This window comes from Macaca fascicularis, chromosome 17 (genome assembly GCF_037993035.2).
Source record: "Macaca fascicularis isolate 582-1 chromosome 17, T2T-MFA8v1.1".
NCBI classification, from domain to species: domain Eukaryota; kingdom Metazoa; phylum Chordata; class Mammalia; order Primates; family Cercopithecidae; genus Macaca; species Macaca fascicularis.
The window spans coordinates 103,604,354-103,616,528 of NC_088391.1; the positions used below are offsets into that span (position 1 = coordinate 103,604,354).

Here is a 12,175-nt window from a genome sequence, read left to right on the forward strand (position 1 = left end):
TGGTTTGTAGTTCTCCTTGAAGAGGTCCTTCACATCACTTTTAAGTTGGATTCCTAGGTATTTTATTCTATTTGAAGCAATTGTGAATGGGAGTTCACTCACAATTTGGCTCTCTGTTTGTCTGTTATTGGTGTATAAGAATGCTTGTGATTTTTGCACATTGATTTTGTATCCTGAGACTTTGCTGAAGTTGCTTATCAGCTTAAGGAGATTTTGGGCTGAGATGATGGGGTTTTCTAAATATACAATTTGTGTCATCTGCAAACAGGGACAATTTGACTTCCTCTTTTCCTAATTGAATACCCTTTATTTCTCTCTCCTGCCTGAATGCCCTGGTCAGCACTTCCAACACTATGTTGAATAGGAGTGGTGAGAAAGGGCATCCCTGTCTTGTGCCAGTTTTCAAAGGGAATGCTTCCACTTTTTTCCCATTCAGTATGATATTGGCTGTGGGTTTGTCATAAATAGCTCTGATTATTTTGAGATATGTTCCATCAATACCAAATTTATTGAGAGTTTTTAGCATGAAGGGCTGTTGAATTTTGTCAAAGGCCTTTTCTGCTATCTATTGAGATAATCATGTGGTTTTTGTCTTTGGTTCTGTTTATATGCTGGATTACGCTTATTGATTTGCATATGTTGAACCAGGCTTGCATCCCAGGGATGAAGCCCACTTGATCATGGTGGATAAGCTTTTTGATGTGCTGCTGGATTCGGTTTGCCAGTATTTTATTGAGGATTTTTGCATCGATGTTCATCAGGGATATTGGTCTAAAATTCTCTTTTTTTGTTGTGTCTCTGCCAGGCTTTGGTATCAGGAAGATGTTGGCCTCATAAAATGAGTTAGTGAGGATTCCCTCTTTTTCTATTGATTGGAATAGTTTCAGAAGGAATGGTACCAGCTCCTCCTTGTACCTCTGGTAGAATTCGGCTGTGAATCCATCTGGTCCTGGACTTTTTTTGGTTGGCAGGCTATTAATTATTGCCTCAATTTCACAGCCTGTTATTGGTCTATTCAGGGATTCAACTTCTTCCTGGTTTAGTCTTGGGAGAGTGTATGTGTCCAGGAATTTATCCATTTCTTCTAGGTTTTCTAGTTTATTTGCATAGAGGTATTTATACTGTTCTCTGATGGTAGTTTGTATTTCTGTGGGATCAGTGGTGTATCCCCTTTATCATTTTTTATTGTGTCTATTTGATTCTTCTCTCTTTTCTTCTTTATTAGTCTTGCTAGCGGTCTATCAATTTTGTTGATCTTTTCAAAAAACCAGTTCCTGGATTCATTGATTTTTTTGAAGGGTTTTTTTGTGTCTCTATCTCCTTCAGTTCTGATCTGATCTTAGTTATTTCTTGCCTTCTGCTAGCTTTTGAATGTGTTTGCTCTTGCTTCTCTAGTTCTTTTAATTGTGATGTTAGGGTGTCAATTTTAGATCTCTCCTGCTTTCTCTTGTGGGCATTTAGTGCTATAAATTTCCCTCTACACACTGCTTTAAATGTGTCTCAGAGATTCTGGTATATCTTTGTTCTCATTGGTTTCAAAGAACATCTTTATTTCTGCCTTCATTTCATTATGTACCCAGTAGTCATTCAAGAGCAGGTTGTTCAGTTTCTGTGTAGTTGAGTGGTTTTGAGTGAGTTTCTTAATCCTGAGTTCTAGTTTGATTGCACTGTGGTCTCAGAGATACTTTGTTATAATTTCTGTTCTTTTACATTTGCTGAGGAGTGCTTTACTTCCAACTATGTGGTCAGTTTTGGAATAAGTGCGATGTGGTGCTGAGAATAATGTATATTCTGTTGATTTGGGGTGGAGAGTTCTGTAGATGTCTATTAGGTCTGCTTGGTGCAGAGCTGAGTTCAATTCCTGGATATCCTTGTTAACCTTCTGTCTCGTTGATCTGTCTGATGTTGACAGTGAGGTGTTAAAGTCTCACATTATTATTGCGTGAGAGTCTAAGTCTCTTTGTAATTCTCTAAGGACTTGCTTTATGAATCTGGGTGCTCCTGTATTGGGTGGATATATATTTAGGATAGTTAGCTCTTCTGTTGAATTGATCCCTTTACCATTATGTAATGGCCTTCTTTGTCTCTTTTGATCTTTGATGGTTTAGTCTGTTTTATCAGAGACTAGGATTGCAACCCCTGCCTTTTTTTGTTTTCCATTTGCTTGGTAGATCTTCCTCCATCCCTTTATTTTGAGCCTATGTGTGTCTCTGCATGTGAGATGGGTCTTGACTCTTTATCCAATTTGCAAGTCTGTATCTTTTAATTGGAGCATTTGGCCCATTTACATTTAAGGTTAATATTGTTATGTGTGAATTTGATCCTGTCTTTATGACGTTAGCTGGTTATTTTGCTCGTTAGTTGATGCAGTTTCTTCCTAGCATTGATGGTCTTTACATTTGGGCATGTTTTTGCAGTGGCTGGTACCGGTTGTTCCTTTCCATGTTTAGTGCTTCCTTCGGGAGCTCTTGTAGGGCAGGGCTGGTGGTGACAAAAATCTCTCAGCATTTGCTTGTCTGTAAAGGATTTTACTTCTCCTTCACTTATGAAACTTAGTTTGGCTGGATATGAAATTCTGGGCTGAAAATTCTTTTCTTTAATAATGTTGAATATTGTCCCCCGCTTTCTTCTGGCTTGAAGTTTCTGCCGAGAGATCTGCTGTTAGTCTGATGGGCTTCCCTTTGTGGGTAACCCGACCTTTCTCTCTGGTGCCCTTAATATTTTTTTTTTCATTTCAACTTTGGTGAATCTGACAATTATGTGTCTTGGAGTTGCTCTTCTCAAGAGTATCTTTGTGGCGTTCTCTGTATTTCCTGAATTTGAATGTTGGCCTGCCTTACTAGGTCGGGGAAGTTCTCCTGGATAATATTCTGCAGAGCATTTTCCAACTTGGTTCCATTCTCCCTATTACTTTCAGGTACACCAATCAGATGTAGATTTGGTCTTTTTACATAGTCCCATATTTCTTGGAGGCTTTGTTCATTTCTTTTTACCTGTTTTTCTCTAAACTTCTCTCCTCGCTTCATTCCATTCATTTGATCTTCAATCACTGATACCCTTTCTTCCAGTTGATTGAATCGGTTACTGAAGCTTGTGCATTTGTCATGTAGTTCTCGTGCCATGGTTTTCATCTCCATCATGTCATTTACGGACTTCTCTACATTGGTTATTCTAGTTAGCCATTCGTCTAATCTTTTTTCAAGGTTTTTAGTTTCTTTGGGATGCGTTCAAACTTCCTCCTTTAGCTCAGAGAAGTTTGATCGTCTGAAGCCTTTTTCTCTCAGCTCGTCAGTCATTCTCTGTCCACCTTTGTTCCGCTGCTGGCGAGGAGCTGCATTCCTTTGGAGGGGGAGAGGTACTCTGATTTTTAGAATTTTCAGCTTTTCTGCTCTATTTTTTCCCCATCTTTGTGGTTTCATCTACCTTTGGTCTTTGATGATGGTGATGTACAGATGGGGTTTCGCTGTGGATGTCCTTTCTGTTTGTTAGTTTTCCTTCTAACAGTCAGGACCCTCAGCTGCAGGTCTGTTGGAGTTTGCTGGAGGTCTACTCCAGACCTGTTTGCCTGGGTATCAGCAGCGGAGGCTGCAGAAGAGTGAATACTGCTGAACAGCAAATGTTGCTGCCTGATTGTTCCTCTGGAAGCTTCGTCTCAGAGGGGTACCCGGCCGTGTGAGGTTTCAGTCTGCCCCTACTGGGGGATGCCTCCCAGTTAGGTTACTTGGGGGTCAGGGACCCACTTGAGGCAGTCTGTCTGTTCTCAGATCTCAAACTCTGTGCTTGAAGAATCACTACTCTCTCCAAAGCTGTCAGTCAGGGACATTTAAATCTGCAGAGGTTTTTGCTGCCTTTTGTTTGGCTATGCCCTGTCCCCAGAGTTGGAGTCTACAGAGGTAGGCAGGCCTCCTTGAGCTGCAGTGGGCTCCACCCAGTTCGAGCTTCCCAGCCACTTTGTTTACCTACTCAAGCCTCAGCAATGGCGGGCGCCCCCAAGCCTCACTGCCACCTTGCAGTTAGATCTCAGACTGCTGTGCTAGCAATGAGGGAGGCTCCATGGGCGTGGGACCCTCTGAGCCAGGCACAGGATATAATCTCCTGGTGCCGCTTGCTAAGACCCTTGGAAAAGCGCAGTATCAGGGTGGGAGTGACCTGACTTTCCAGGTGCTGTGTGTCATGGTTTCCCTTTGCTAGGAAAGGGAATTCCCTTACCCCTTGCGCTTCCCGGGTGAGGCGATGCCTCGCCCTGCTTCAGCTCTCGCTTGATGGGCTGCACCCATTGTCCTGCACCCACTGTCTGACACGCCCCAGTGAGATGAACCTGGTACCTCAGTTGGAAATGCAGAAATCACCCATCTTCGGCGTCGCTCACACTGGGAGCTGTAGCCTGGAACTGTTTCTGTTTGGCCATCTTGGAACCCCCCTCCCTCCTCCCCCATTCTTCTTTATATTGCCTATTTCCTTGTTGAGACTTTAAATGTTTTCATTTGTTTCAAGCACGTTCTAAATTGCTTGCTGAATCAAGAGGGCTGTTTAAAATGCTTATTAGATAATTCCAACATCTGTGCAATCTCAGCATTGGTGTCTTCTGCTGAACGTCTTTTCTCATTCAAAATCTCAGGAAGTTGACATTTTCCTGGTAATCGGTGTCGATTAAATCCTGGACATTTGGGGCACTACGTGACAAGACTGTGGATCTTATTTATCTTCTTTTAGCAGGCCTCACGATGTAAGCAGAGAAACAGGCGCATCCCCTTTGCCACTGAATGGGGGAGGTCCAGGTCCCCTGCTGAGCCTCTGACATCCACCTAGCTCCTCATTGCTGCTAGCCCAGGGTCAAGGTCCTGGGCCACCCCCAGCCCGCACCACTTTGAAGATGGGGCGGGAGGGACCTGCGGACTTTTTGTGCCTGGCACTGCAGTGAGGCAGTGATGGTCAGAGTTCTGTCTTGCTGGACTGTCTTCCCAGGCTCCTGGTTTCCTTGGGGATTTTGTCTCTGCCTGACAGTGAAAGGCTTCAGGTTTCTAAGGCACCCAGTCCAGGACAGACAGGAGACAAAAGGGAAACCCGGAGACTCCCTACATCCAACTCTGAGCCCCATCCCCCTCTTCTCTCCACCTCCCATAGCCATGCCAGCCTGACAACTCCCAGGGTTTTAACTGTTTTTAGCAGGCGCAATAGGGAGAATTCCATTGCATGCTGCCTAGAACTGAAGTCATCAATCATTTCTAAAACCGTAAAGGGGTCGTCCTAAAACCAAAAGGTAGACAAATGCTGCTCCATAATGGGGGCTTCTGTGGGTCCCCAAGGGGAAGTCACCTCCATAAAACCCAGGATCTCCCCTCACCCCAGGGAAGCCCCCTCCTACTGCCCAAATCTATATGAAGCTGAATTCTTTTCATCGGGGTAGCAGGCCACATCTTAAAGGTGGAAGAGATGCAGAATAGCTCATTTGCTGTTGTTCCACTGACTTCATAAAAATAATACATACCATAAATGGTTAACGACAAAATGAAACCTCTCCCTCTGTATGAACAGTGTGGAAATCTGAGCAAATGTTTACTTAAATCTGTTTCTGTTAACCTAGAAAGAATAGTCAATATCTGTTCTTTTGCTTCCTATACCAGACACATCTCAACTTCAATTCACTCCTCAAAACTTTTGGAAAGAATGACATGAAATTAAACAACAGTGTTTATTTTACCAAGCGTTAATTTTAAAACAAGTGTTTTATTGTTAAACATTTTATAAAATTTTAAACAATTTTCAAAATTTTATAAAAATTTAAACAATTTATAAAATTTTAAAACAAGTGTTAATTTAAAACCAAGTGTTAATTTTAAAACAATAATGACAGCAAATTAAACTTACATTATTAGCAAACACTCGAAGGTCAAGCGCTACTGCATACATGACAGGCAGAGCCCTGCAGGACAAAAAGTAAACAAGTGTGAGGGGCTATGAGACCCAAGATTCCATCCCCAGAGGTGGGAAGAACACAGACGCCCAGGACTACTATCCAGAATGGAGTCCACGCTTATCCAAAACTCTGACAGTTGTTTGCTTCCTCACTTTCTGTCCGGGTGGGCTGCAGGCCCCAAACTTCCTGATCATCCCAGGGCCTCACACTGCGGTGCTCCCCAACCCTGCCAAAGGCCCCAGCCCTGCTGCAGCTCCAGGCTCCCAGGATATCCTCCTCCCCTCAGCTTCCCACCAGTATCCAAACAGCACCACTAAAAAAGAAGTGGTTTGATCAGATTTCCTAACAGGAACCAGAATATGTAATACACAAAATGTCACAAAACAACTTTTACAGCCAACTGGCAAAACTGGACTGTTTTCATGTGCAAGTTTTTACGTTAAAAGATAAAAGCGTGGCAGGAGGCGGAGCTTGCAGTGAGCCGAGATCACGCCACTGCACTCCAGCCTGGGCAACTGAGCAAGACTCCGTCTCAAGAAAAGAAAAAAAAGATAAAAGGGTGGGTTTGTTTGCAAAAGGCCTTTGGTTACTTTAGTATAAACAAAATTCAGTATTTATCTATAGTTTGTTAATAAATCATAAAATTAAGAATTAGTTTGGCAAGGCATTTAAAAATACCACCATTATTATGTATTAGAACACCCCAAATGAACGGTAGTTGGTCTACCTCTTTTATCTAAAGTTTAAAACCAAAAGTTCAAAATTGACAACTGAAGGAAAAAACAGTATTTAATAAATATCTGGGGAAATGGACATGTGAAATAAAAATAATACTATATTTACACAGACACACTGCAAACAATGTGGCTGATCTACCATTTAAGTTTACTAGATTTGTAACTCCATTAATCTGTGTGGATATTACCATATGTCAACACAATGATTATTAAATATCCACATGGAAAATACAATATACATTTATTTAAAGCAAATTTGTAAAAAGATTCTACTTAAAAAAATTGCCATTTACGAATTCAGCTGTTTCTGTTCACACTTACCAGTTTTCTTCTTTGTGGGCCTGGAATGCTCGCAAGAATGATGTACTGTATTAAGGAAGATACGGCATATAAAGTTCAAACAATGCTATGTACGATTAAAGTAAAGAATAAGAATCTAAATTTTAAGGAATGTAGCTCACCGTTTAGCAGATTTATGTTACAACAATAGTAAGTTCTTGAAGGAAAAAAGGTATAAGCTCACATTACAAATATCTGTATCTCACTAGGCTCAAGTATACTAAACACACGTATTTCATACATATTGTCTCCTAAGTAAAAAAGACTTACAAGATTTTTAAAAATCAGCCATTTCAGATATTTTATTTGGTTTCTCTGAGCCCAGATGATCATGAGTTATATTTAAGTGCTTTAGAATCTGTAGCATAAGGCTGATTTTATCAACTCAAGAATTCTTGAATTCTAAGGAGGCTGTTAGCAAGTAGGCCAACTCTCTTCTGTGTATATTTAAACAAGGCGGTTAAAACGAAAAGACAAAATCTAGAGATACATACAAATCCTTAGAACACTCACCGATTCAGGCCTTAACTAAAGATACCCTTTACATGACTGAAGTAGGAATTGGTCTGGTTTAAGGTCTTCAGCCGCCACAATTCAATGCCGACGTGTATCTGACTCCACTCTTGTCCATCTCTGCCTGAATTCTGGATTTCTGATATTTCACCACAGGACTTAACCAGTCCCTGTAACTATACTTACTGCCTAAACCTTCTTCTTCTCAACAGGGTAAGATCCTTCTTTTTCACCAGGGTTCTTCCTTACTAAGTGACTGCATGAGTCTTCAGATCCATGCTAAATTTAAGTACCCGAGTGAAAGAGCTGAAAAGAGTTTCTCTTCCAAAACACTGTCATTCCTTTCTAACTGCAGAAGTGAGCAACTGGCCCAATGTTTCCGGGTCTCAAGTCCCAAGTAATCCACTGCATGCGTTCTACGCCGGACAGCTGCCATGAATGACAAAGGATATTGGACGATCACGGTCTGGCACTTGTATGCCTCTATGAAGTCATGATTCCCCACTGCGTAAGTGCACCTGGAGGAGAAAGAGAAACACGCTGTCACACGATAAAACCTAGCACTAGTTATGCAGCACACACAGCTCACTTCACTGTACAGGTCCCAGTGGTCCTGGGATGAAAGGGGTGAAGGAAGAAACACACAAATGGCTGAACACAAACAGCCGAGGATAAGAGGAGTCCCACGGTAAGCTCGGAGACTACACTTTCAAGCCCCAGAAGGACCCAGCTCCAGCAGGTTTATGAGTAACACGCTGATAACAGAGTATGACCCTTCCACGCTAGCAGGAGCTGACAATGACATTCAAACTGGATTCCCAGCTGGGTAATGTCAGTGTTAGTTCATCGTCCAATCTGGAACCGATCGCACACCGCACAGAGCCAGGACATCACAGGTGCTTTGTACTACAAGGAATACGGTAGTGCCCCAACTCTTCCAAAGACCCTGTGGGGTTCACAGGACATTCCTGCTCACAGACCCCACCCTGGTCCTGTAGCCTAGGCTGCTCTGAAAGACAGTAATCAAATCTCACATGGCTATAAGGACACCATCTTCTGCCTGAAAAGATCCTTCAGAGGTAACACAGTAGACACGAAGTGTACATAAAAGCAGCATTGTTTGCTTTGCTCAACTCTAGTTCTTTCCCAGTAACGTAAAGAGCTTCAAAAAAGACATACTATTTCCACAAAAGGGGTAAGTGAATGGTTAGGCTCCACACTCTACTAAAAAGACCACTATCCAGGCACTATGGTAAATACTATGTGATGTTAAAAATAGTATTACACAACTGATGTATAAAATTTTCACAGGCTTTATCAAAGTGAAATTACAAATGCATTTTCCTACTTTTTCAAAGTCAATTATTCACTGCTTCAAGCATAAGATAATGCAAGATAAAATACCCAGTTAATTCAGTAATTTCCAGATGTGTGTGTTTTTCTTCCTCCCCAACAGATTACCTTAAATGAGCTGCAAACATTTCATCATAAGGGGGTTCCAAGACTTGCTGACACTTCTCCTCTGGAGAGGCCATCTGATTTTAAAAAAGAAAAATGGCAAAAGTAAAATAAATAGGCACAGAAAGAATGTAACATATAGAAAGATATTTAAACCTGTTTCAAGAAAATTTATGCTTTATAGTTCACAGTAGCACTTTATATTTAAAACTCTAAATAAAAGGTTGAGGCTGTGAGCATGGTGGCTCACGCCTGTAATCCCAGCACTTTGGGAGGGCGAGGTGGGCAGATCACTTGAGGCCAGAGGTTCAAGACCAGCCTGGCCAACATGGTGAAAGCCCGTTTCTACAGAAACATTACAAAAATTAGCCGGGTATGGTGGTGCACACTGCTAATCCCAGCTACTCAGGAGGCTGGGCATGAGAATCGCTTGAACCTGGGTGCTGAAGGTTGCAGTAAGCCAAGATCGTGCCACTGCACTACCCGCTGGGCGACAGAGAGATACTCTGTCTCATAAATAAATGGTTCATTACTTCAACAAATATTTATCAATATTTCAGGGGAACAAGAGGCCCATGAATATAATTTAGTCTCGCCTTCTGCAGGTCAGAAAATATTCTAGGCACTTTCATATATATTTTAGTATTTAATAACCAGTCAGTCAAGAAATACTTGTTAAGTAACTATCACAGGTTTAGTAAGTGAGGTCTAACGAGTTACCGATGGTGCTATGCTAGGACTCACCCTTTTCGGCTTCCTGCTGAGAGCACCAGTCTCATCTCCTGGGCTACGCTAGCTGACATTTCTTTCTAAGTTTTCCTTTCCTCCTAACAGTCAAATTTTAGATAATCTGAACATCTCAATAGGTGAAGGTTAATTCTGTCAACTTGGCTGGCCATGGAGTCCCCAGACAATGTCATTTCTGGGAGCATCTGTGAGGGTGTTTCTGGATGACACTGGCAGTTGCACTAGCAGACTCAGGAAAGGTGATGGCCCTCCTCAGTGTGGACGGGCAGTGACCAATCTGATGAGGGCTTGAATAGAACAAGAGGTCGAGGAAGGAAGAATTCACTCCTTGTGTGGGACTTCTCGACCTCTATAATCACAGGACCCAGTTCCTCATACTAAACCTCTATAAATATCGATATATCCCATTGGCTCTGTTTCTCTGGAGAACCCGGACTAATACACAATAGATTACAGCACACTTTTTTTGTTTTGTTTTGTTTTCACAAAAGCAATGAGCCCGTGCTGATATGGTAAGACAGAAGAATGACAGTATCAGAAAAATCACTATTCTATAGTCCCTGGGGAATGAAACCACCAGAAGAAAGTTTACGGGGGGAATTTTACAATGAAGGGATCCATCTCAGACAGCCAACAGGACAGTGTGTGTCCTCTCATGTGACACAATATGAAGCACACAGCACCAGCCATGGGGTGTTCTGGCCAAGGCGAGCTTGAGTCTCATCAAGTCTCTAGCACTAACTCCTACTTAGAGCAATGGTTTTCAACACTGTCTACACATAGAATCACATAGTATTGATTAGAAAAACAAAAACAAGCCTGCTGCTACTTCAGAGACTGATTTACCTGGTCTCAGTTGCAAATCTGTACACCACCAAACATAATCACCAATAGATAAGCCCATTTTTCTTCCAAAAGAAAAATGCTGCTCCCAGTAGAAACACACCCCAATATGATAATGGGTGTCAATAAGGAAACAGGGCTTTACCAAATGTCCACAAGATTTTCTATAGAAAATACCACCTCAACATCATCTACGCCACAGATGACATGGAAACTCCATGTACAACTCCAGGCTGGGCCTTGGCTTGCCGGACTTTCTACTTAAATGGGAGACACCTGTGGTGCATGACGTCTATGGGGCTTTGGGAACGCACAGGCCTGGACAGAGTCTAAGCTCCGCCGTCTCTCCACCATCTCACTTCTCCAAACCTCAGAGAGCTGTGTAGGAATCAAACACAGGGGCAGGAGGTCCATATCACTCCAGCGTACCCACACAGTCAGTGCTCCACAAATGAATTGAAATTACATAAATCATAAAGAAACTTTACAATTTTCAAATAAGAGTGACAATACTAGTTTTCTTCTTACTCAAACTCTACGTTTCTCTTAGGAAAGTGATTATCCTGTAATTCTCTGCAGACACCTGTGTGCACAGTTCTTTTACCTACTTGAAGTCGTGGGTTTGCAACATGAGGATGTTTAAAAGACACCAACTCTGCACAAGATGCTCCATCTCTGGTGTCGATGGCTTCGTACACCTGAAACATTTGAAAGGGAAACCTAAGTAGAAAATCAAATATTCTGTTCCAATAAAACCTACAACAATACATTGAATGCCACACAGGGGAAAATTCATTTTCCCCTAGTTTGAAAGGAGACAGAATAATCAAAATGTAACAGGGGGTCACTACTCCCTGCAGTGGATAAACAATAATTTCATTTCAAAATAGGATGTTCCTGGCTGGCTCAGGCCTGTAATCCCAGCACTTTGTGAGGCTGAGGAAGGATTGCTTGAGGCCAGGAGTTCGAGACCATCCTGGACAACACAGCAAGACCTGTCTCTTTAAAACAAACAGACACAAAAAAATAAAAACAGATGTTCCTGAAGCAAAAAAAAACAGGTCAAGCTAATAAAAATAAGTCAGTGGTTTATCAGGCAGCTCTTCATGAAGGTGAATTATTCTAGTTTTACTCGATCACACTGATATATGTTTGAAAATCCAAATATACAGCTTATGAAAAAGAAATCAGGTTAAAAACCACATATATCCAAAATTCAAAAAGCTTCCACTCAACCTTAATATAAAATAAAAGGAAAATGGAAATAGCTAAATAGATGACACATTCATATAATGCGATACTTGGCTGCTGTTATAACGAATAAAATAGATCTATACGTAGTAACATGAGAAAATGTCCACAATATGATGAATAAATGAAAAAAAAAAGTTAACTGCAGGAAAACTGTATAACTTGATTTGGGAGAAAAAAGAAGAGAAAAATTATGTACAACATGTAAACACAGGAAAGAATGCAGGGCCTGGATCACACCACACCAGCTGACTACGCAGACCATGAGGTGGAGACTGGGAGACCCGGGAGCCTTTTGCCCTATCTAGCTCCTGCCACAACAGATATTTTATAATTAGAAAACCAAATATGCTTTTAAATTATATTTACA

The 12,175-nt window shown here is 41.6% G+C and overlaps 1 protein-coding gene across 9 annotated transcripts in view; it reads right to left on the bottom strand.

Annotated features, from left to right (window-relative positions):
* PCID2 (PCI domain containing 2) overlaps positions 1-12,175 on the bottom strand; it is a 51,691-nt gene that overhangs the window by 32,115 nt on the left and 7,401 nt on the right. For all 9 annotated transcript variants that reach the window (XR_012426605.1, XR_012426604.1, XR_012426603.1 and 6 more), the window contains exons 2-6: positions 11,163-11,252; positions 8,968-9,041; positions 7,957-8,024; positions 6,976-7,015; positions 5,869-5,923 (exon numbers count right to left, since the gene is read on the bottom strand). Coding sequence is in view for 6 of the 9 variants with exons in the window: in XM_065533032.2 (XP_065389104.1) it covers positions 5,869-5,923; positions 6,976-7,015; positions 7,957-8,024; positions 8,968-9,041; positions 11,163-11,252 (327 nt within the window). In the remaining 3 variants the exon portion in view is untranslated. The remainder of the gene's footprint in view (positions 1-5,868; positions 5,924-6,975; positions 7,016-7,956; positions 8,025-8,967; positions 9,042-11,162; positions 11,253-12,175) is intronic.